This window comes from Boleophthalmus pectinirostris, unplaced genomic scaffold, assembly GCF_026225935.1.
Source record: "Boleophthalmus pectinirostris isolate CB_2022bp ecotype Guang Dong unplaced genomic scaffold, ASM2622593v1 HiC_scaffold_7, whole genome shotgun sequence".
Taxonomy (NCBI): Eukaryota; Metazoa; Chordata; class Actinopteri; order Gobiiformes; family Gobiidae; genus Boleophthalmus; species Boleophthalmus pectinirostris.
Window position 1 is genome coordinate 27,242,480 of NW_026571473.1, and position 26,989 is coordinate 27,269,468.

General features: G+C 38.6%; 1 protein-coding gene across 1 annotated transcript in view; it reads right to left on the bottom strand.

The window, feature by feature from the left end:
- Positions 1–11,278: 11,278 nt before the first annotated feature.
- Positions 11,279–26,989, bottom strand: part of tgfbr3 (transforming growth factor, beta receptor III) — a 150,351-nt gene continuing 134,640 nt past the window's right edge. Inside the window, exons 15-17 of the mRNA XM_055165064.1 lie at positions 24,060–24,110; positions 23,054–23,161; positions 11,279–14,409 (exon numbers count right to left, since the gene is read on the bottom strand). Of these exons, the coding sequence (XP_055021039.1) occupies positions 14,285–14,409; positions 23,054–23,161; positions 24,060–24,110 (284 nt within the window). The 3' untranslated portion in view covers positions 11,279–14,284. The remainder of the gene's footprint in view (positions 14,410–23,053; positions 23,162–24,059; positions 24,111–26,989) is intronic.

Genomic DNA, 26,989 nt, shown 5'->3' on the forward strand with positions numbered 1-26,989 from the left:
TAAGTTGTGTATATGTTTTAGAAACTGTCCTACAATTTTGGTGGGAAAAAACATGAAAAAATTGCTAAGTTTCATCTCTATAAATTTTGTTATTTGACTCCACTTTTCGCCTCACTCTGATTACTAACAACAACTAGCATGCTAACACACACACAGCATTACACCTTACATGTCCAATCTGTGGAGAGGCGAGCCCTACTCACATTAAGAATGCAAGTTTTGAGGTCAATAAAAATACATGTTATTGAGTAAATGCAAAATGGATAAGTTTAATGCCATACCGGGACATTCCAGACCAATCAATAACATCTCCATGGAGACAAGTAGAAAAGTTACACAGTGCGCCTTTGACAATTTCTACTGGATTCAATAAAGTCAGTGAAAATCAGTGACCCCCATTGCAGTGCCTGAGGTTTCACTGTTCTCTTCTGCTGATGCAAAAAAAAGAAAAAGTTCCAAAGAATCAGCCGTCACATTTGAGCTCTGGTCTTGATTAGTGTAACCTCCAGACCTCCCCAAACCTCCCCAGACCTCCTCAGACCTGCTCTCCAGTCAGCCTTTGGGGCCTCTTCAAAAACACCATTTGTCCTGTGCCATTGTCAGAGTCATCTGTAACAGAGAGCTAATGAAGACATGATGAGAGCAGAGACACAACTGTGAGGAGCCCCACACCACAGGGACACGGGGATTTTACAGAGACACGGGAGAGAGGAGGAGGAGGAGAGATGAAGAAGAGAAAGGAGGAGAGGGGAGAGAAGAGGAGAGTACTGAGAAGGGGAGGAGGAAGAGCATACGGGAGAGAGGCAGAGGAGAATAGGAGAAGGAAAGTTGAGAGGAAAGGAGAGAGAAGAGAGGAGAGAGAGGAAGAGGAGAGGGGGATAAGAGAGACAGGTAGTGGAGAAGAGAGGAGGAGGAAAGGAGGGAGAGGAAAGAGGAGGAGGAGGAGGGTACGGGAGAGAGGCAGAGGAGAAGAGGAGAAGAGGAGAAGGACGGAAAGGGAAGGAGAGGGGAGAAGAGGTAGTGGAGAAGAGAGGAGGAGGAAAGGAAGGAGAGGAGAGAGAAGGATGAGAAGAGAAGGGAGAGGAGAGAGAGGAGGAGATGAAGAGGATACAGGAGAGAATCAGAGGAGAAGGGCAGTCGAGAGGGAAGGAGACAGAGGAGATGAGAGAGAGAGAGAGAAAGGAGAGGGGGAGGAGATGGGGAGCGAAGGAGGAGAGGGAAGGGGAGGAGAGGGAAGGAAGAAGGAGGAGAGGGGAGGAGAGAAGGAGGTTAGGGGAGGAGAGGACACGAGAGAAGAAGGAGAGGAGAGGAGAGAAGGAGATTAGGGGAGGAGGGGGAAGAGAGGTGAAAGAGAATGAGAGGTGAGGAGGAGATGGGAGAGATGAGAAGAAGGGAGAGAGAGAGGAAGAGGATACGGGAGAGAAGCAGAGAAGGAGAGTCAGTACGGAAGGAGAGAGAAGAGAGGAGAGAGAGGAAGAGAGGAAGAGGGGGATAAGGGAGACAGGTAGTGGAGGAGAGAGGAGAAGGAAAGAAGGAGGGAGAGGAGAGAGCAGGAGGAGAGGAGGAAGAGGATAGTAGAGAGAAGCAGAGGAGAAGGACAGTCGAGAGAGAAGGAGAGGGGAGGAGAGGGAAGAGAGAAGGATAAGGGAGACAGGTAGTGAAAAAGAGAGAAGGAGAGGAGAGAGAGGAGGAGAGGCAGATGAGAAGAGGGGAGAGAAGAGAGAAGAGGGAGTTGAGAGAGGAAGAAATGGGAGAGAAGAGGAGAAAAGACAAGGACAGACAAAGAGGAGACAGGAGGAGGAGGAGAAGAGAGAGAGAAAAGTGTGTGTACATGAACACTGGTGAAAAATACATTAGTTAGGAGCCCCAAAGCAAATGCAAAAGGGGGATTTTTCTTTAGAAAGAGTCATAGAGTGAGTCAGGAGTTGGAGCAGAGAGAGATGTGATCATGGGGTTAATGGGGTTCGATAAGTCATACCTCTGAGTTTGATATAGACAAAGAGTTAATAGTGTTTAACAGATTTTTAAATAGAATAGGCTCAGGTTGTAATTATAGAAAGTGCTGTTTAGAAACTTGGAAGGTCAAATCAACATCTGTTCTTTGTATTACGTCACTTTTTGGTACGACTTTTGACTGACTTTTGGGCAAATGTAAACGTTTACGGGAACACTGCTCTTATAGTGTTATTTAAAGAAGAATTACCATCACAATTAAACCCGCAAGTGGTTTATAATCTGCAGAAACATAGGAGTGTTTTTCATTCTCGGAACCTCCAGAATTCACTCACTGAGCTGTAGAGGCTGCACTAGCACTGATTCATGATTGGCTGCAGAAGTGCTGGGGTTTCCAACTGCTTTCTGATTAAATAATTGGAACAACAACAAATTTTGAAATGTCTTATATTGCTGAAGTAAATATAAATAATAAACGGTAATATTGAAAAAGATAAAGCAGATAAAGATCAAAAGATAAAGCAGAATTATCCCTCTAAAATATTCTTAAAGAACAATATTGTCAAAAAAACACAGACTCCAATAAATAACTTGCAAACATGAAAACAAAAGTTGCATAATTAAGGCTGCTTTAAAGTTCTGCGTTGGCTCAACGCACACTGCCACCGTCGTCTTGTCTCCATCGTTTTTGATTTACGGATCTGCATCGAGGTCTATGCACCGCGAAGTAATTCACCATCACAACACTAAGAGGATACGATTTTAAAATGGAATTCGTATACAAAATGAAGCAGGAAAGTGGAGTCCTACAAATGTATGTAGAGCAGTGGCAGAGAGGACCAATCACAGCCCTTATTGTCTGCGTCGCTTTGTCTTGCTGTCCGAGTCGGTTCAATGCGTAGTTACAAAATTTCAAACGTGCACATTGGTTGATCCAGATGCTCTGTGGAGGGGATTCAAGGTCATACCAACTCTCTGTGTTGCAGACGATTTGACACACGACACAGTTTGCATCTGTAATGAGTTCATAATTCAGCACTCTACAGCTCAAATCTAATCGTAGTACAGATGAATTCCCAATAGTAAAAAGAAAAAGTACCCACTGCAAATATTGTCCCTCAAAATGATTGTTCCATCTTTTATGTATTTAACGATAAGTCGATATATAGGAATTATCAAGACAGCCCAAATGTGAACATAATGTTAGTGCTATAGTAAAGACAGCACTAATCAAGAACAAGACCTGTCCAAGACTACAGGGTCCTGAGACCGAGACCTTTGCGGATCGAGACTGAGAAAAGATCAATCTTTTAAAGGTTGAGAGTGAGACAAGACCGAGACCACGGCCCATTGAGACCAAATCAAGACCATCTTTGTAATTTTCAACATTTATCTGTATTTTACAGTTATTTTGGCACATATATATAAATGTTTTTTTTTATAAATCTATTTATCACTTATCGAGTATCAGACCTCCAGACTGAGACAAAACCGAGTCCAAGCACCTACAAGACCGAGACAAGACCGAGTTCAAACGTGGTTGAGTCTGAGACGAGACCAAGACCTCTCGAGTGCTACGACACTACATAGTGTAGATCGTTTTGTAATTCAGACAAAAAATTACAATTGTCATCAGTAAAAGCTTTATTTAATTTGTTTACCTTGGATCAGTGAACACAGACAGATGAAGACTGTTAAAATGCAGATTTTGGCTGTAATACAGTAAGTTCTTGGTAGATATTTCATGGTACATGGTAACCAATTGATATTTAGCAGTGAAATCACGCTGGCGATGTTCTACGTGCATCTCTATTGGGGGAAAGTTCAACAGTTACCATGGTGACACAATGCACACATTTGCAAAAACAACCAAAAAAGTTTGAAGACCGTCTGAGCACTAATGAAAAAAATACAAAGTGGATTCAGACAACACAACTGCAGAAGCCTGTGATCAATACGACGAAATGTTGTTGACATCAGCTGCAAAGTATCAACAAGAAAAATTGGCTCTTGCCCCCTCGGAGAGCATAACATCATGACACCAACTAACAGGGAATATTTATAAAATGATAATTAAAATGTCAATAATAACTTTAACACTGAAGCTACACGGTGGAAGTTATAAGCCCATTAGTTCTTGGCCGTATCTGAAAATGCCTGAAACAGAGATGTGCTGGTTAACTGGTTGCCAAGGCTGCACTGTTTAGTAGATTTCCTCACAACAATGAATCAGTGGATGACCAGGCAGACTAAATAATGTGGAGACGAAACGAGTTTGTTCTGAATTGCTGTTCTGAATTTTTGAGTGCCCAAAGTTTTATGACCAGCAGATGAAACCAATCAATACCTGACCACAGAACTGGCTGACATCAGAAAGTAAAGTGACTGGAACTCACTGAAAGAAATTGTGACTCAGATTCTAACCTGGTGCTTCAGTTACTGCCAATTTCTGCCAGGGTAACGGAATAAATGACGACGTATGGTTCATTCAATCATCATTATGTATACAAATGTGTACACAGGCTCTAAATATACAATATACACCATATACGACTACTGTATATACGACTATACTCGGTCATTTCCAATAAAAACTGGCACAAAGTTCAACGTCTGAAAGGTTTTCATTCCGCACTCTTCTTTCTAATTTATGTAATTAATGTCTATTTCTCTTTTTAATGTTTTAATTTTAGTCTTTAATTTTATGATGATTATTTATGTTTTGATTTGTTTTTATTGTGATTTTAATGCTTTTCTAATTCTGTAAAGCACTTTGATTTACTTTGTGTACGAATTGTGCTACACAAATAAACCTGCCTTGCCTAAAAGGGCTTTAAAGGCGCACTGTGTAACGTTTTTGGTACAGGGTTGGGTTGTTTCTACGGATAGGTCTTTGCTCTGCCTGAAATGTTCCACAGTGTGACATTAAACAGCTCTATCTTACACGGATACAATTACAGGTGGCTTCACTGCTGAACAACTCATAGAAAAACAGGCATTTTGACAGTGAGCGATGTCGCCTCTCCACAGATCTGACCTGTAACTTGGTTTGGTTTGGTCTCATGAAGACAGAATGGTTTAATGCCATAATGTGAAACATTCGAAGACAAGGCAATAACATCTCCATGGAGAAAAAGCATTTGACAGACCTTCCACAAGAAAAGTTACACAATGCTCCTTTACATATATTTTAAAATAGGTACTTTAATACTTTTACTTAAGTAGACTTTTTCATGTGATACTTTTACTTGAGTAATTGTTTTGCTCTGGTATCTGTACTTTCATTTAGTGACAAATTTTAGTACTTCTTCCACCACTAGACCATTACTTGTCGTAAAATGTCCAATGTCCAAAGTATTTTATTTATTTTTCCCACTACTGATGCCTATTTCAGTGGGAAAGGGTATTAATTTTGTTTTTCCTTTAAAACAGTGTTTGAGTTAAAGTTCTATTGACATCCTACATTGTACTAGCTCATTACTGAAGTTTATACAGTCTAAAAAAATCTAATAGAATTCAAAAATATGTATGTTTCAATCTGTTTATGTATTAATTACTAAAACTTTAATCAGTACTGGTTAAAAAAGGTTGCACTAAACAGTTAAACATTTAGTATCGAAGGCAGCAAAAAGTTTTAAGTTTTGTCTATTAGTTATGTCGTAAAATGCTAAATATTAATTACAAACTACTTAAACTTTTAGGGTATGTACTTCTTAAAAATTGACAATTTATTAACCTACAAAATTAAACTTATAGTACTTAAACTTTTACTTAAACTACTTAAAAATCAACAGCTTGTTAACCTCCAAAATTAACCTTATAGTATTTAAACTTTTACATAAACTACTTCAAAATAGACAGTTTTTTAACCTACAAAATTAACCTTATAGTACTTAAACTTTTAGGGTATGTACTGCTTAAATAAACAGTTTGTTAAGTCAAAAGCAGCAGTTTTTGTGCTCAAAATGTTTGATGTAATCAGTTTTATCAATTTTTTGAGTATTCCTAACTTTTTAACAGGTTTTACAGTGCATACAGTGAAACATTCAAGACAAAGTACAAACATTTCCACGGAGAAAAGCACCAGAAATGTTACACGATGCACCTCAAAGCCAAAAAATGAATATGGAAAGAGCCAATACCAAACAAATTATGAGGTAGGGGTTCAACAAATATGTTCCACACTTCCATAGACTTATGTAGGACCTGTTCTCCATCTGAAATCATGACCTCATCCAATTCACAATACAGCAATATAAAAAACATATGAAAATGAGGTCGCCCTATAGTACGACTAATACTGTGATCTCACCGTTGTTGACTGCATACTATCATCCACACAGTCACTTTACACACCCCTGTCCCGTCTGAGGACATGGTGGATTTGGAGCTCTCCTCACTCCGGGCCCCTAGCACTGGCCCCTGTCCTATTTGTCTCAGAAGATAGCCACAGTCTGCACACTCACTGCGGTCTCCAGGGAGCTCTAATCAAAAGCATAGACACGTTTTAGGCCCATTCTCCGCCCCCCTCCTCTGCTCCATTAGCCTGAGGTCCATATGCTGTGTATCAGGCTCTGAGCTCAGCCCGCCTGGTCTTATGCCACAGTTCACACTTCATTACTGCAGCTCATTGATGTGAACCAGGCTCTACAAGTGAACAAGGTGAATATCTTTCTTATACTTTGGTCTTAAATATGGGATAACGAACTTATCATTTTATTTGACCCTAAGCAATAAAAAAGTGTCTGTCTTGGTGTTGATACATTTTATGGACTTTTTGTTTTTTTACAGTAATAATCATGACCAAAATCATTGCAATGTGATCTACGCAAGCTCCAGATTTGCATATTTTTTTAACAGTTGCCTTATGGTGGTGGCACGTCACCTGCATGGAAATAGAAACTTAAAACATACTTCAGAACATTATCCATGGAGATAAATACATTTTATTATGCCATACTGTGGAAGACTATAGGGACAACCTTTCCATGGAAACAAACAAGTGAAGCCCTCCTAGAGGCCAAATAAGAGTCAGGTTTGTGGAGATGCAAGCCTGCTCACTTTTTCAGTGCAATAAAAGGAAACAAAAAACTTGCTTTTATATGTTTATAGTAGCCCTTGCTTTTATTTCCTAGTAAGTTAATACAATTAAATGTCTAACAGTGATATTCTGAACCCTTTCGTTAGGGTGACCAGATGTCTCTATTTACCCAGGACAGTCATTTGTTTAAGTAAAATACAGAAAAGTTGCTTTAAAATGACCAAAACACAAAGAAAATGTGACTATATTGACTCACATTAGTGCTCAGTGCATAACAATTTTCCTTAATTCTGCACTTGTTTTACAATTGTATTATTTCCAACCCAAACCAGGGATGTCCCAGTTTTTTATTTTGAAAATCTGATCACTCTAACTTTCGTACCCAATAATACATTAAACATAATTTTCCATAACCTCTCACTCGTTCAATTATCCTTCCGAATCAGGTTTCTGAGGAAGTTGCCTAGTGACACGTGTGACACACCCCTCAGACCTCGATGGCGGAAAAAGTAGACCAAGCGAGGATTCCGAGTCAGAATGAACGGTTTTCATTGTGTCTGGACATTGAGTTTAGTGGTTTAAATGACAATTTCAGATACTTGTATTACTGCAGTATCTTGCCGTGTCTGTATCACTGCCTATGGGTGTGGTAGTCGGTGTTGTGGTGATGCTACACTCTACTCTGAGACTGACACACGAAACATAATATTACTTCAAGCTCGGACGTGACGTCAAATCTGAGGTCCAAGTGGGACTCGGAAGATAATCAAAGGCAGGGTTCAAAGCGTTGGGTTTGCCAATCCAAATCACACTAAATTAGTTCATTTTCTTACCCTCGCACCACCGACTTCTCCTGTGGTGTGTTCTGGCAAACCCGGACACACCCACGCCGGTGGTTTAACATGAGTTGTGCAGGTTTCAGTGGTCATGTGACCCACGAATGATTTGCATGGGCAATTTGTGACTTATTGATTTTGTATTGTCTGTGCACAACTTTTCGCACATGAAATATTAACCATTTAATAGTGTAAATGATGTAATATTTTCAATGAACGCTGTGTAATGTGGGAGGAGCAAATGGGGGTATATTGGTGCACCCGCCACAGAATAATTTGCCCCTTAAGTTTGTATATTCATAACATATGGTATCATCTCCCATCTTACATCATTTAATTGTGTTTTTTCTATTGAATAATTGTGACCATCCTACTTAAAATATATTAAAAATAAGCTTACATGAGACAGTTTTATGTTATGAATTTCATATTATGATTCTAATGTTTCCTCGGTTTGGTCAACTATCTTAAAAGTTGACGACTTGAAGGTTCAACATGTGTGATTTGTGTCCTTTGGCACGACACTAGAGCTACTCTGCCAAGACAAATTTACTATACTAGTGCCAAATGTTCAGATATATTTAATTGTTTAAAAAAAAAAAAAAATCAAAGTTACAAAAATCCCTATACCTGACTACACCAGATTGCAAAAAGTTATATGAATCACCTTTACATATTTCACCAGGAAATGAGCAACTGAAAAGATAATAACAAAAGAATGAAAGAACACAACCGTAAGAATTATTACTTACATTTAATATGCAAAAAGAGTATACAAATATACAAATGTACAATACAGCATTATAAAAAACTCATGCTTTGTGATAGATCTGAATATAAAAAATAAACAAAACACCATTCACCCAATCGCATTCAGCCACACATGAGGTAGTCAAAATCAGCTGTTATCATCTCAGCATTGCTACTATAGAGAACTTTCAATTCATGCAAAACAGCAAAATTGTGGGAACAGCATGATACGAGTTCAAAAGGGGGCGTGGACTTCCCAGAGCGCAACAGGACCGGACTCGACGTTAACCGCAATTGTCCATGGAGGAACTATCTTGGATTACCATAATGATGTAGAATAATTTTCGATAAGAGAGACCAGGAGGTGCGCGAGCAGACCACAGACCACGATGAATGACAATGATTAGAGCATAGTACAGCAGTGGTTCTCAAAATTCGGGCTGGGTACAATCATTGGGTACACTGCGTTCATACAAGTGTAGACAACAGTGTTTTTGTTTAGTAATTTAATTTTAGTTTTGTCCTGATTGCATTTTTTCTTGTTTTGTCCTATTTTTGGCCAAGATCTATTCCATTTGTAGATTATTACTTATTTAGAAATGGTGTAATTATATTTAAAGACCCTGCACCTGATTGCGCTTTATTCTCCAATAATCAGGAAGTGTTAGCATGCTAGTTGTTCGCATTACTGCATGAAAAAGTAACCCCCTTTTCTGAACCACTAGAGAGCAAAACACGGTTCAGTTTTTGCCCGCAAGTCGATCCTGTTTAACACTTTCTGTTGCTCAAAGGTTGCACCATGAAAAAGAAACAACCATCTAGGATAGTCCCAGGCAGTTGCTTCCAAATGGTTCTCATCTAACAGCTCTAAATTACAGAATTTGGGCACCCGGTCCTGTTTTATCCTGTTGTCGTCCAAGATCTATTCCTGTTTATAGATGATTACCCATTTAGAAATGGAGTAATTATATTTAAAGGCCATTCGCTGCACCTGATTGCGCTTTATTGTCTGATAATCAGGAAGTGTGTGTTAGCATGGTAGTTGTTCGCTTTACAGTGTGAAATAGAAACCCTGTTTTTTGAACGATGAGAGAGAAACATGGTTCAGTTTCTGCCATTAGCGCCTTCTCTTGCTCAAAGGTTGCACCATGACCAAGAGACAACCATACGGGATAGACCCAGGCAGTTGCTTCCAAATGGTTCTCATCTAACAGCTCGAAACTGACCAAATTTGGGCATCCTATCCTGTTTTGTCCTGTTTTTGTCCGAGATCTATTCCGTTTTTAAATTATTACTGATTTAGAAATGGCACAGTTATATTTAAAGGCCCTGCACCTGATTGCGTTTTATTTTCTGATAATCAAGAAGTGTGTATTAGCATGCTGTTCGCTTAAAAATAAATGAACCAGTTTTTGAACCTCGAGAGAGAAACATGGTTCAGTTTCCGCCTTCTCTTGCTCGTTGTGCTAGTTGTTTGCTTTACTTCGTGAAAAGTAACCCTGTTTTTTCAACCACGAGATAAAAATTAGCTTAGCTTCTCTCGCTCAAAGGTTGACAGAGAAATAACTGTTTACGATAGTCCCTGGCAGTTGCTTCTAAATAGTTCTCATCTAACAGCTCTAAATGACCAAATTTGGGCATCCAGTCTTGTTGTTACGCATTCAGTATATCCTATAAAATAGAAATCCCTAATAAATATGTGAATCAGTCTAATTTAATGTTCCAAATACCTGTTTTTATAACAAACAGAACCTGAACGTCATCGGTTGATACAATTAAAGCTAGTCCATTCATTATTCAGCTAATCTACTGAAAACTGTTCTGTAAAAGCTATATTTTCTAATGTCATACTACTTGTCATACATGTCGTAATACGAGAAACACTGGGTTCACAAACTGAGCGATTAGTGCACATATACTCGCGCGCTGGTGGAGTGTGCGCCGCTGAAAGAGGAGCTATGCTAACACAGAGCCGTGTGATGGGGTCTGGCACAGAGCCCGACAAAACAAACAAAAGCGCCTCTCTCTCTCTCTCTGACCGACTGTTCCTAATAGAATTCAATAAAACCATTTGGGGAGAGTTATTGAAAACAGTTAAGTTTCCAGAAACACAATAAGCAGACTCTTGGACCGACGCCATCGCTCCCTCTTCGAAAATAAAGCAAACTTAACCCGATGTCTAATCACAGTTTTGGTCTAAACCACGGTCAGCAGTGGAATTAAATTACTAATAATTCTTGGAGAGGAAAAAGTCTATTTTAATTTTCATCTAATGGGAGTTTGGTAATTAGTCATACGTTAAATTACACTATTAAAGGCTCTGTACCTCATTTTTTTCCCAATGTATTTGAGTAAAATGTGGCCCTAGTGCAGATAACATACTGTAGAAGCAGCTTTTAACGTCAAAATATGTGTTTTGTCGGATAATTAGGAATTGTGTGTTAGCATGCTAGTTGTTGTAAGCTTTACCATGATGGCAAACTCCGCTCTGGTCTCTGAAAGTTGAGAAAAGTACTTCAGGAATAACTTTGGATCACTGCAAATCACTTCAAATTAACTAGTTCTGTTTTTCACGTTTTTAAAATGGTAAAAATCAGAAACAGCGCCTTAAATTGAAATATAATTGTTACATTTCTTTTACTTATTGATAACAAAAACACTAACTTGGAGTACAAAATGAAGGTACTTCCTTTTTGTTGCATAGAAATTGAAATTGGCTTAAAATTCACATACGGTAGAAAGCGTTTTATAAGAAACCATTGCAAACATTTTAATTTCAAATCTCCAATCTTCAAAGCGCACACAGTACACACACACGTCCATGCACACACATACTACACATTAATAAATTCCTCTTATATTCCAAAATATATTTTATAAACAAATATAACTCTATGCTCTGTTCCCTCTGTAGAAAGTTCTATACAAGTGTACACACAATATAAAAAAAAAAAAGGTTTAGGATAGTTTACATTCTGTCCCTCTGTGAGTTTGTGGCTGCAAAATATTGGACGTAACATTCACAATTGTAACACGGTGGTGAGCCAGGATATAAAATCAAAGAGGCTATGTTCACACCAACGCATTCACTTAAAGCAACTTTTTCATAAATTAAAACTGTGATTATTTTTAAGGTAGCACTCTCTTGTTAATACTACTTTTGTTTTGTTGTTTATTCATAACTAGGGGTGTTAAAGCTACACTCTGTTACTCTGTTATCTTTGATTCTACTGCCTGATAGTGCCTTAAAAGTGCACGGTGTAACTTTTCTGGTGGAGGGTCTGTCACCTGTTAAGCTTAAGTATCTCCATGGAGACAAACAATAAAACAGGTGAGGCAACCACTCAAATTTAGTGGTCAGATAATCAGATCTAAGGATATGTTCAGACTGCAGCGTGACGTGACCCAAATCCGATTTTTCCACCCCTATGTGAACTGTATCTGATCTGATCCATTTTTTTCTTCTTTTGACATGCGACTTCAGTCTGAACGGCCAGGTCACATTCATCCCACCTACACGTCAGGCTCAGAGTCTAGTCAATGGAGGGAAAGCGAGGTTAGCGAGTTAATTAATATTTGGGTTGATCTCTGTATTCAGGCCAAATTGGAGGAGTCTTATCAGAACCGGGTGGTTTTTGAAATGATTGCCAAAGAAATGGTCGAGCGCGGCTACAGGTCCTGGCTCCAGTGTCAACAAAAATAAAGAGCCTGCGAGCCAAATACAAAGAGACTAAAGACTCAAACAAACGAAGCGGCCGTGGACGTGTAACCTGTCCATTTTACGAACAACGGGACCATATTTTGAGAGACAAGCTCAGCCTTTAGTCTACGTCCGTAAACGCTGAGCACACTCACTGCATGTGATGTCGTCGTGTCCTCCAATGCACATGCGGGACACTTTTGGGGTGTTTAAAGTTCACACTGGAGATCACATACAAGTTAAATTTAATTGAAATTGTGAATGACCTTGCAAAAAAACTGGATTTGACAAAAAAAAATCAGAATTAAGCCCTGCAGTCTGAACGTAACCTAAAGTGGTGAACCTGTTAATAGTACAAATGTTGGTTTTCCTGGTTTGGCAATAAAAACAAATGTAATTGACTTACGGCATTAGGTGTAATAATTGTAATCCAGGCAAACCAATATAATCTACATGGAGACAAGTCGGTGTCAGGCCCTCCTCCACCAGAAAAGTGACATAGTGTATCTTTAAATGCCTTAAGTTAATATGCATTGGTGTGAACTTAACCTTAGCTTCATAAGTCATGATAAAGACAATATAAGTATTACCCTTTTGTTTTATGCACATGTAGAAAACACACTTTATGTCCACATTATTATTTTGGTATTTACAGTATTCACAAATATATACATTATTTAGAGGAATAGTTCAACATTTCGGAGTTAATCTTAAATTAAATTAATCTTATAATTTAGATAAGATGTCTAAATGCAAGATGCCTAGTTACATTCAGTATTGGCACTTAATTTGCAGTAACAAATGCGACAAAATCTTCTAGTTTGGGGTGAATACCTAACCACGAACCACTTCAAGTGCTACATGACATCACACAGTACTTCCCTGATTAAAGCTAGGTGTTTCTGGTAAACATTTAGCTGCTGGGTGGATTTTGAAATGTGGAAACGTCTTAATTTTTGGATTCAGCCCCAAAATGTTGAACTTTTCCTTTTACCAACTATCAAAATTACAGAGACTTGAAGCTACTAGAGCTGCTGCAATCTCCATCTTAATATAACATTACCACAGTAACCCTTACAGCAATGTGGATCTAAAATACTTCCTATAATATATATATTTTTAATTTTACCATCATTTTTGACAGCTAAAATCATGGTATTTCAGCATGTATTTCACATTTAGCGTTCACATTTGGCGTACATTCAGTTGCTACACTCTCCTCTTGCGTGTGTTAACTTGTTAATAGTGGTTGATGTAATGTATTGTAGTCCATGCCAAGACGTCATTGTTTCTTTGGATGCCCTCGGCCTGTTTAGAAGCTTGTATGCCATGTCCATGTAAGGGCAAAACTATAAAAATAGGGCAAGTAAAACAGCATTTGGATTGGAGGAGTGTAGATTCTTGTAGTTTTATGTCAGTCAGGAGTAATGGTCGGTTGTTCGGACTCCCGCGGTGAAAATTACACAAGATTTGATTTTGGTTTTGGTCTGATTTCATATGAGTTAACTTATTTAGTCCTGGGTTTGTAATGTACTGTAGATCAGGTTTAGTCTTGGTTTAGTTCTGGATTTTGTGTCAATGGTGGACACAAAGGTCGGCCCAAGTCAAGGGGATAATTTAACACGAATGAATACTTTTAAAAAAAAAGAATTAAAAATGCCGATGAAATCTGATTGGTCACTCCCTAAAAACTACCATGGTGCCATTGAAAACCTGGTTTCTCTTTAAGTCTTTTTTAGTTTTAGATAATTCAAATTTTACTTCTACTTAAATTCTAATTAAATCCTATTCTCATCCAATATTGTTTATAAATTAGCAATGGTTTAGTCTTAGTTTAGTTTTACAACATTGGTTCAGTCAAAAAGTACTGGTTTAGTCCTGGTTTAGATCTGTCTAATCTGTATAAGTCCTTATTTTGTGAAGTCAGTGATGTCCTTTTGGTCAGATTTGCCGCTGTTTTTGGTCTGGTGTGATCCCTTGGGTGCTGGGAGAAGGTGGTGGGTGCTATGCGTTGCTGCTGCTGGAACACGGGGTGCTCTGGGTGCTGCCGATGCTGGGGGCCGCACTGCTGTTTTCAGAGGCCGGAGGCTGGGGCTTCTGCACGGGCTGTTGACCACTACTGCTCTCCCCTGAACACAAGAAAGAGAGATAATACTTTAAACATTATAATCACAGGTTTACATGGCTTTTTTTTTTTATTCGTTTTACTCATTTATGGAATATTAAAGGTCGTATATTATGCAAAACTGACTCTTGTGAGCTTTAAGACAAGATGTTTTTACGTCTTCAAAAACATACCTGGATTTGTCTGAGTAACTCTTTATTATAAGTCTGTCTACATTCGAGGTCTGCGTGGGACAGAGTTTTTAGTCCCCCTCCCGCATGTGTAATTGTAATTTTCAGTTCCGCTCCCGTCTAGCCTGATTCATCAGCCGCTTTCACTTCGTGGATACCGTCTGACCTTGCAGCATTACAATTCGTTCGCTCGACGGTAAGTGGGAACTTTTGTTAATTTAACCAATCACTGCTATTGATTGTGACGTATGTAATGCACCATTGGCTAAGTGGAATATGAAGCTTTTCCCAAATCCTGTAGGAATAAGGGCAATAACGTCTTTCCTCTTGATAAAATTCACCAAACATTCGCTCTGGCTTTAAATCCTTGATCTCAGGAATCATTGCCAACACAGAATATATGGCTCTTTGCTGATTGGCTGGTGCCCGAACTTGCACTTCTGGAGTTTTTGCAAACCATATAGTGTATTCTGATTCCTGATCTAGTCTCTGGAGAGAAATGAAATTGGGCAGAGGCACTAGATGGCGCCAGCCTGGCTAGCTCCCGTCCGCATGTGCGATATTTTGTCCCGCTCGCGTCTGCAAATCCTGCAAGATGGAGATGTTTGCTTTCTTAAACTCTATCAAACACGGAAAAGCAGAGAGGAATTGTCTAAAATGTGCACGAGATTAGACGACATCCACAAGTTTAGGCTGCTTAAAACGTTTTTATTAATGCCAAATAAAATATCCAGCACAAATGATGTATGATAGGCTTACATTAATCATTTGTGTATTTTACTTTAGACTCATATTTAGTTTGCTCCTGCCCATGCCCGCAATGACCTTTCAAAATGTGTCCTGCACTGTTTTGTGTCAGGTAGCAGGGCTCTAGTCTACATCTCCAAATCCCAAAAATGTTCTGTTCCACCTTGTAGTGTCATCAAGTAGCAGTGATGGTAGTAGTACAAGTAGTTTTGTTAGTGGTAGTAGTTGTGATAACAGTAGTGATGGTGGTAGTACAAGTAGTTTCAGTGGTGGTGATAATTGTATAATTTGTAATAGTAGTAGTAGTATTACAGTGAGTGTATAGTTTTTGGCATGGATACACAGATTGAAAGGCCTTATCTTTAAAACAATATTAGCGCTGGCCCTGCTGTGCCCGTTTTGTTATAATAAGGTGTTTTCGTATGGGTTTTTAAATAATGATTTTCACAAACCAAACAACACAATAGATTGCTTTCAAGCTATTAATATCACACTGACAGCAGCATTTGACAAATATTATGTGATCCCATCGATTTAGATTTAAAATTATACTAAAGCCATATTCGCACGGGAAAAGTACAACCTGGGGACATCTGGTAATTTAGAAATTACGGCTCCACCTCTGTGTTACGGGGATAAGCAAAGTCTGTAAATTACTCTATTTTACTGACATTATTTCTTAGAAACAATGTGACGAAATATTACATACATTTTTACCGAGGATCGCAGTCACACGGGATTAATATTACCTGTGGCAATTCCTCTGGACCATTTTACAGAAGGTGAAACTCGCTGTAAGTTTCACTGTAAATACTCCGTTATGTTTAAGGACATGACGCGTTTGGGCGGGACTATTTCCCCGGTAATTATTAATTCACTCCATGTCACTCCATAAAACAAATCCCGTCCGAATAGGGCTATTGACACAGAGATTGAAAGAGAAAAGAACACGGAAAGAAAAGAAAGAGATAGAAAAGGCGCGCAATTACAACAACAAACACTGAGATGGGACCAGTATTATCACTGGATGTCTGTGTTTCGCGAAATATAGTAGATAATTTGCGGCAGACTTTTTACTTTACAAATTACAGACATGGAGCATTTGCATGTGTAAGAGAATTTAAGTAATTTATCTTCCACGTACATCTCAGTTTAACAGTGACTGAATTTAGATAATTGTATGCCAATGGTATGCCAAGGGAAGATCATGGTGTAAATATAGCTTTTGTGAGTCAATGTTAAACTCAGATGTAAGTGGAAAATAAATGACTTAAATTCTCTAACAACATGGGATTAAGATCTGAAGCATCCTCCGCAATTATTACAAATCACCAAAGGTCCACAGGTTAAACTAATCCTGTGCGAAAAGCTACAGGGATTTGACCTATAACGTGGCTCGGAGGCATTACCTGCTTGTCATGAAGATAGAAAAGTTGAATATCGGACTATGGAACATTCAGGCAAAACATTTGGCGAACCGTTCACTAGAAAAGTTTTGCAATGCATGTTTCATTTCTCATCTTAAAGACGTCCTTCTGTTTAAATTTATTCTTTCACTGTAACAATTGATTCAGTTTCACACAAGGTTTTACAGCGGAGCAACACCCCTGCTCTTTTGGAGGTTCACACATCGTCTCCAGCTGCTAACATCTGTCCGTTTGACCTGATCGCCACGGTAACTCAGCCACGTCCCCTCTCAGCGGAGACATGGGAACCCCTTTGTTTTGATAGAGTTCATTTGCGCCGTTATCTGTTTTCAATCACGGGCCTCTGCACTCCGAGTTGGACTTGAGCTCTGACGTATTTATTGTTCTTGTGTTTTAGTAAGCTTTTCATTTGAGAGACTGTAGGGGCCAAAGGAAAAGTTTGTTTACGAAAAACATCTGCCACACAATAGAAGGAGCAACGCCAACAATCTCTGGGGATGATTACAGTAAGCAACACTATATAGGCTATATAGTGCAGGCTAGGGCTGTGCAAAAATCTAATTATTGATCTATCGTGATACTAAATTTGGGGATTCAGTATTATTTTTGTGAACTCCTGTACTGATATATCGACAATAGTTTTTGATATCTTTTCGCATTTTTTTGTGATCACACTACAGTTTTATTGTTTATTTGATTATTAATGCATAACTTAACTTAATTTTGCATGGTACATGATGGCTTAACAAATATTTCTTAGAAAACATCAATATGTCACAGATTATTATGTACAATATTCTGATTATCACATGTATCACCATATCGTGATAATATCATATCGTGAACCATGTATCGTGTATCAAATCATGAAGGGCCCTGTGATTCCCAGCCCTAGTATAGCGGTCTGGTCCTGGGCTGGTTCAAGTCTTAGACCCGGTCTCAGTTCTGGTCCTGTTCCTGGTCTCAATCCTGGTGTCATTTCTGGTCTGGTCCCGGTCTCGGTCCTGGTCTGGCTCTGGTCTGGTCCCGGACCTGTTTTAGTCCTGGTTCAGTCCTGTTTAATCTTGGTTCAGTCCTGTTTTAGTCCTGGTTTAGTCCTAGTTTAAGTCACGGAAACGAGAAATGTCCGTTATCAGTTTTTTCCATTATTCATCTACACACACATTCGAAAACTGGAAAAACAAATCGTTATCCGCTTTTTCATTTTGATTTTGGAGACAAATAATGAAGAAAATAGTTGTTTTTTCATTTTCTTATTTTTTGTTTTATTTTGAAAAACTAATGAACAAAAGATACACGGAATTAAGTCTGTAATTACTCTATTTATTTTACTGACATTGACACAGAGATTGAAAGAGAAAAGAACATGGAAAGAAAAGAAAGAGATAGAAAAAGCAAGAGATAGAAAGGCAGTTACAGTGAGATGCAGATTCGCACAGATTGCCATATCGTGATAACATCGTATCGTGAGCCGTGTATCGTGTATTGAATCAAATCACGAGGGGACACTGGTGTATGAATGTGTCTGTGAATGGGTGAGTAGAAAAGCGCTGTATAAAAATGCGACCAATATATTGCCGATCATCATTTGCAATATTCTGATTATCATATGTTTCGCTATATCGTGAAAATATCGTATCGTGAGCCATGTATCGTGTATCGAATCATGAAGGGCACTGTGATTCCTAGCTTGTAGCATAGCGACAATTTATATATGTTGACCATGCAACTGGATTTAACAAAGATAAACGGATTTGGAAACATGCTGCTCATAGTTTGGGTTAGTCGAATTATTAGAGTTATTAAAAAATGCAATCGATTACAAAAATGGTGTACTCAGATATCCTATGAATTCTGTTGAAAATAATGTGTGTACTCATTCTGACCAACAACAAATCCTAGAGCAAAAGGACTTTTCTAAAAACCACAGCTTTTAAACATGAATGTCAAAACATTTGAGATCTCGTAAGATCTCAGAAGCTAAACAGGGTTGGGTCTAGTTAGTACTTGGATGGGAGACTGTGGGGAAAACCAGGTGTCACGGGGGGGCAGCAGTGGCTCTAGAGCAAACTGTTGTTGTGTCGTTAAGCAAAACACCGTTTGCTAGTATAAATATGGAGTGTGATGGCTGGAGGAACAGATGGTGCAGATCAGCAGCATCTGGAAAAGTGCTGTGTACAACCAATCCATTATTATTACAAGTTGATTGTGGTTGAAATGTAAGGTGATATGTTAATGAATAAATACACAAATGTTAAAAGTTGTAACACTAAGGACAACATACGAGGATGAAGCTCTATTATTGCTTTTGGGATTGCTGGGATGTTTTGTCTTTCTGGTTCAGAGATAAGGTGAACATCAATTTAAACACGTAGTTATTTTACTTTTCAGGCATTGAGTCCGACAAATAATTTTCTTCCTAGAGATGTTATTGCTTTAGAATGTTTCACAGTACGGTATTAAACCTTTCTACCTTCACGGAGACCAAAACAGACAGGTCAGATATGTGAAAATGTTACATAGTGCACCGTTAAAATGATTATACTGTATAGCACTCCATAATCTTTAAATGATCTTTACTTTATGCATTTCCCACCGTTGTCTCTATTTCTACTAGCGATGCAAAAATACTGATACTGGCATCGAACACTGGCGCTGATACTGAAAAATTTGCATTGAATCAACAAAACCTACTACATTATCCCACTTAGCTCAGCCTTTTGTTCAGTCAGCTTTAAATTTATTTGTTCTCTGATTAGTTAAACATTTTCTGTCAAGCTCACGGTAGATCTCTTGGCAGGTGGTTTCAGTCCACACAAGCCAAACAAATGTACCAAGATAATAATCCAAATGTCCAATAATATACTACGGGGCTGGTTTATACACTATTTATACCCCCACTGGCCTTATAAGGAAATAAACGGACTGCACAAGAGTAAAGGCAGCGTGTCATGTTCAAGAAAGAGCAGTGATATGGGCTGGTCCATCAGTGTCACTCAATTTTGACATTTAAAAATTCATGTTTTTGGAGTTTTTTACGTCAGGGTATATAACACAGTGGTGGAAAGAGTACTGCAAATTTGCCCAAGTAAAAATAACGTTACATGGCTAAAAACATACTTAATTACAAGTACTGCTTTCAAAAAGTACACATGAAAAATACTACACAGAGTATTAGTTACTAGTTACTTTTTTAACAGATATGAACTGCATTTTGAATGAGCAAGAAAGTAATTGTATTTATGGTTTTAAAGGTGCAATACGTTACTTTCCTGGTTGTCTCCTTGGAGATCTTATTGCTTTGGCCACACTATGGCATTAAACCAAGTCTATGTTCACAGCAAAAATGGAGGGTTAAAATTTCAGGGTAAAATATTTCAGAGCTGTTCGAGTTTATAAATTTTTTATTATTATCGAGATTATTTGCGATAGTTGATATGTTTGAAGTTAATTCTACTTCCTCTAGTGTTCATTCAACTTCCCTTAGTGCTAATTTGGCACCTCCCATCCATCACCTTGAACTCCCACAAGAGAAGACCAGTTTGAACCAGTTTTGTACGTAATTTCATCTTAAATTAACTAAAATAATGTGTCAAAATAAAACACCTCTGTGTGTTGTTTAGCTAAATCAGGTTAACCCTACAAAGTGTTATCCATTTACTCTCAAAATGTTAATATAATTCTTGATTTCGGGGTTTAACAGGAACTTTGGTTCAGTGTTACTTAACTAACATTTCCAAAAAAAAATGTATTAATTCTAGAACAGACTGGACTCATATAAACCCTGAGAAAATGTTAAAATTGATTCTGTAAAAGTAAATTTTAACACTCCACTTTTTGCTGTGTTGGTTTGGGGTTTGTTTGCTGAAAGAGTTACCTTGGAAAACATGCGTAAAGTGACCTTCTTACTTGTAACTTGACGAGGTAGTATGTAACTGTGGAGATTGGCACATTTAAAGCCATAAGTCTGAACATTCCAGGCAATGCAATGAATTTTAGACTAAAAGATAAATCAGGGCAACATTAAAGTACAAATATCGTTCCAAATATTTTAAGAGTTTTAGGTATTTTGATTTTATTTTCATTTCTGTAACATTGAGTTCGGAAACACCTTCTTATAACAAAATGGGCCTCTAAAGCAGAGCCAGCATTAATATTATTTTAGAGATAAAGCCTCTTAATCTTACTGTGTATTCATGCCAAACACTACACACTCACTGTAATACTACTACTACTACAAATTATACTATTATTACCACCACTGCAACTACTCTTACTGCCACATCACTATTACTAACACTACTACTAATAGAACTAACGCTGATGAAACTACTAGTACAACTACAACTACTACTACTACTCCAACTACTGTCACTACTATTACTACCACCACTGCAACCACTAGGGACGCAATGATGTTTGATATAATATCAAATCGTTCGATACTGGGCTCATGATTCAGTACAGGTGTTCGGGCGACATGCACATGTCCCTCCATGCGCGCTGTGTTGTTATTTATTTTGGTCCAATTGCAGCGTCCTCCTCAGATGCAGCAAGAAAATGGCTCCATAGGGACTTACAGCTGAAATATTCAACAGATGTGGATTTTATCTTTCAGTCACTTTTTATTGTATGTTGATAGACTCAGGAATGGCAAAGATATTAACTTAAATACTTTAGAATCGCTTAGAATCTGTCTCTGCTGCTGCTGGTCTGATAGTGTAGCTCCCCTAGAAATCTATATTATAATATATAAAATAGTCTGAGAAAGCACTGTTCATTTTTGTTATTTTCACTGAACAAAATGCTGTAAATCATTGAACCAAATGAACTAAAACACTTTACATATAAACTACAGCTGTACAGTAGTTGTACTGTAATGTATTGTATGTAAAATAAGTGTTGTTTCATTAATATCATAGTGTCATTATCTTATACTCATTAGCAGAAAAAAATTACAAGAGATTTTTTTTTTCATGTCTTAAAACATATCAAAATTGAATCAATATTGTGTATCAAGATATGTATCGAATCATGGGAAAACTGTACCATTGCATCCCTAGTAACTACTTCTGTTATCACCATCACTACTACTACTACCACCAATGAAACTACCGTATTTTTTGGACTATAAGTCGCTCCGGAGTATAAGTCGCACGAGCCAAAAAATGCGTAATGAAGAAGAAAAAAACATGTATAAGACACACCGGACTATAAGTCGCACTTTTTGGGGGAAATTCATTTTATAAAATCAGAGACCGGGAACCGACATTTCATCTTGAAAGGCAAGTTATAGTAACAACAATAGAATAAAGAACAACGGACTGTTAACATCACATATGAACAGTTCTTCAGATAATTATAGCATAAACAACATAACCTAATAAGTTTACCAAACTCTCCATCTCACTCCAAATCACTAAATCCATTCAATTCTTCATCCTCGATGTCATTTGTGAGCAACTCCGCAATCTCCGGAGGTAAACCATAGATCCATGAGGTAAATGGAGCACAGCTTCCTCTTCTGCGTAGCCGTCATCAGACTCAGCATCAGTTCCAGTTAAAATTATTCCGGCCTTTCTGAATCCCGACAGGATGGTTTCGGTTGTCACTGAAGTTCAGGCTTTGCTGATCCATCCAATGACTTCAAAGAAAGTTGCATGGCGCACCCCTCAGTTGCCATGAAGCTGTGTTCTCTATCCCCGCTTTCTGGCAGTCCCTCACAAGTTTCTTGCTCATTCCAAACTTTCTTTCTGCTGCTCAATTACCGTTTTGTGTATTACCGTCCATACCACTACTAATACCACTACTAAAACCAATCTGCTACTACCATCAGTAGCACTGCTAATACTACCTGATCACAAATACTGCAATTACAATCATCAAAACAATGCCAATTTCCATGTAAAAACAGCTTTTCTCCTTAATGTTGACAAGTGAGTAAATAGTGCAGGAATTTAAGTTCTTGTGGGTCACTGGGGGTAGAGTTCACTAGCATCTCTTGGTCAGATTGAGCAGCTCTTCCTGTGAACCCCAACAAAGGGATTTTCCATCTCCACATTGTATTGGGAATATGAACCGGCAGACCCCCAGCGGGCCTCCCAATTATTCAAAGACAGGAAGCCCGGCGTATATATTTACTCCGAACTTGCAGCGGTGTTTTTGTGGATTGTGCGCAGGATGTTTAGCACGTTTTTGGCACTGAAATCGGACATGCTTGCGGCCTTATCGGTGTATTAAAGTGCAAGGGCCATGGTGTTAAAGAGAAGGGAGGAAGGAGGGTGATACGGAAGTTGGGACGTACCTGTGTGGGAGTAGATGAACCACAGAGCTCCGGTCAAAAGCGCCCCGATCACAAACGCGGCGAAGGCGATGCCAACCACTGTCGGAGTGTCCAGCACGTACACATCACCTGAGAGAAAACAATTCATTTTATTTTTAAAGGGCCTCCAATTACGCTATTTTCTGATCAATGTTATAATGTTTCCTCATCACAAACAGACCTGGAATTTTGTTTTGTTTCATTCACACACTTAATCCACAAATCCTGCATATTTAGACTGATGGAAAACACTCTGTTCCACCTTGTGATGTCATGTGGTAATACAGAAAGTGCTCCATTGTATTTTTTAACTCCAGACACCTTCACTAAAATCATTTGGATGATCTCAGCCCTGGAATTGTCAATCTCTACTGAACTAAAGATAAAAGATAAATTGAAAGCTACCACTTCATGACATCACAAGGTGGAAAAGAGCATTTTGAGTTTTGGAGATGCAGAGAGACTAATAATAAAGGGTTACTCAAACATGTGTGAATGAAACAAAACACAACTTTGGCTATGTTTTTGATGAGGTAACAAGTTTCTAACATGGCTTAAAGCTCATGAAAGTCAATTTTATTTTTTATTATTATTTTTGTTTAAATAAAATACCAAAACTACTCAAGAAACCATGAAGAAACATTTAATTCATAGTCAAGGTTTAAATAACACCCTTGCCCCTTTATGTGGTCACTAAGCCTTTATCATTCTTAAACTACTCAATTATTTTTGAATGAATTTATGAATTAAATCTTGCTTGGTGTAGTTATTATTTTATCGTAAAATGTAACTGTAACATGGTGTCTAAGGAAGGGCATTTGGTCTAAAATCTAAGCCACCACCTCAGCCTAGAGGGAAGAACTGTTCATTTATCAAAAGTGAACTAAAACGTCCTGTGTGGTGTTGATATATTTCTCATTTCTGAGAGTGACAGACTTGGTAACAATTTAGTCTGAAATGAGCTGGAGTGCTCATTTCATAGACATACTTTCTTTGTCTGTGCGCGGGGGACTTGGCTGTGGTGTCCGATCGGGAAGATCTGCAAAACAAAATGAGAGAAAAAAAAAATCATATTAACTGTGGTACATTATTTTTACTCTCTTAAAACCGTGTAGACAAAATTGGTTTATTTCAAATGCTTTGCTATGGTCAAAAGTTATTCCTCAATTACCTTATGCATTCGGACCATCCTAATTATTCACCACGATGAGTTTATAAGTGCTTTTCATCGCACTTCCTGATTCTCAGACAATAAAAAATGCCTTATGATTAGATGCAGACACCACAAGACCCTTAGAGCTGCTTATACAATATATCTATACTGGGGCCAGACACATTTTACGCAACTACAAAGAAAAAAAATCAAGTACAGACGTTTTAATCAGTGCTGTGGCCTACATTGTGTTCCATGTCCTTGCACTGAGGTCCGCACAATGGCCTCTGTGAGCCTGTAGTGAGTGCGCTGGCAGCCGCGGGCCTCACAGACGTGGCCCCGTGCTGATATTACACTGTGATGATAAGAGGTCCCTGAGGAATGCAGAGACGTGAACATACTCAAAGGCAGCTTATGTGACATGAACCCAGTGCCTCAGACCACAATTTGGATGTAATTTAAGAACCTGTATATACAATTTTGATGTAAAATTTCATAAACTTGACGTATGCCCCAAGATATGAGGTAAGCATGTTCTCATCAAATACAGCTTTTACAGATTCTGACTCTCTGATCTGAATGGTCTCAAAACCCCAGCAGTTCGCAGCTAATCATGAATCAGTGCTAGTGCAGCCTCTGCAGTTCAGTGAGTGAATTCTGGAGGTTCTGAGCTTTCACATGAGGCACGGACTGGGACTATCCATAATACTGCGAATGACAAATACTTGTACGAGTCCTCTAGCTGCAGGTTAAAGCACCGGCAGCCCAAGTTCAGTTGTGATTGTAGCACCTTTTTTAAACCAGTATAGAGGGCAGGTTGCATACAGCTCCTTTAAATATAGAAAGTGTTTCACAAAACATCGACAAATACAAAAATGTACTATTAATAAGATTATTACAATGCTGGCAACATCCTGGCTCACTATCTTACTAGTATGGGGGTCTCATACCTTAAAAGTAAAAAAATGTTTATTGTCAGTTCTTCATATGAAAAACACATAAAGAATCGAAATTGTGTTTCTCCCTCCCATGTGTATAAATAAATAATAATAAATGAAAACAAGTGCATATGACTGAAAGGTTTTCATTTTTCCTTCTGCACTCTTCTCTCTTTTTTTAATTATATGATGATTATTTATGTTTTGATTAGTTTTTGTGATTTTAATGTATTTCTTATTCTGTAAAGCACTTTGAATTACTTTGTGTTTATGAATTGTACTATACAAATAAACTTGCCTTGCCTTCTTTGGGGAGTTCTGTTCTTGGGGAGATGCAGATTTCTATCTTAATACCTGCTTGTTCCCATAGAGATGCTCATTGCTGTGCCTGCAATGTTCCATAATATGGCATAAACTTAACCAATTTTGCATTTATTCAGTTAGATGTGTTTTTGTTCTTGTGCTTCCCAAAGATTTGACCCATAAATTGGCCTAGTAATGCCATCTACTTGTCTCCTGCGTACGTTTATCCATCCGTCCACAAAGATCTCGGATATGACATCAAGTCCACGCTTCAACCATTTAATTATGTTTCATGTGTTGTGACTCGGAGAAAAACTTGGACATTAACCGGAAAGCTGTTGTTGCTTTAGCATCGACCGAGTACCAGGAGTTCCAAAATAAGTCTGTGCTTCAACTAAACAACCTCGAGGAAGGATTCCATATAAATATTATAATTCAGTATATTAGTGAAGTGAAAGCGTTGGTGCCACGTGATAGTCGATCATTTTCGCACGTTAGCGAGCAGGAAATGGGCTAAAATCATGGGTGACACCAACTACCAAACCCAAAGGCAGTGGTACGGACGCAGTAAAGTATTACAGTAATATGAGTGACTGAAATTGTCATTTAAACCACCGAAGCGTCCAAATACAATGAAAACAGTTTGAACTACAAGTGCCATTCGGCGCAGCCGTCTTGGATTCTATCTCGGGAACCTTTTGCTTGGGAGTTCTTCTGAGTTCCGAGTTGCGCCGTGTGAGGAAAAGGGGCGTGTCAGTACGTATCACTAGGCATCGTCCTCAGACCTCTGAGTCGGATGGATAAACGAACGCACCATTATGCCATTCAGTGGAAAATTTCAGGCTGAGCATTGACATCTCTACAGAAACATGTACGTCACAAATCCTTCAACAGAAAGTAGAAAAACATAATATAGAAAATCCGCATTTTTGGCATATGGTTTGCAAAGATGTGGTGTACACGAGACCATCATTCCTTGCTGACTTAATGGTTACATAATTATTGTAATCTTCCAAGCGTATCACAAGTTATTCATGCATCTCTATACAAAAGCGTTCTCCAGCAGAGCGAGGGAGAGATATGAGCAATAAGTGGACTGTTTCATTATGTTTAGTAGCTTGTCGTATCCAGTGCTATTGTCCCTTGTACGTGTTTAGCCATGCCTGTCTCGCGGGGCAGATAAGGCGGGCAGGACGTCCTCTGGCCTCGCTCCGGCTCAAATGAAGGTCCCCTCTGATGGCCTGTCATCGCCCATTATGTGTGCGCCCAGGGACCTAAAGGTGCTGCTCCCAGAATAGTCCTCATTGTAGCAGAGTCTTGGACAGGGACCAGGGACCAGAGCCCTCAGTCCGGCCTGGGACAGTACAGGCTTTGTGTGGTTTGCTAAGGCTTCATTATGAGCTAATTTGACTTTTGAACGGCATCCAGGGGGATAATAAAAGGCTAAACATTAGTGGTACGAGGCACTGGGTTCATCCTGACACAACACAATATATGAGAAGGGTTACTGTGCTGTCTGAGCTG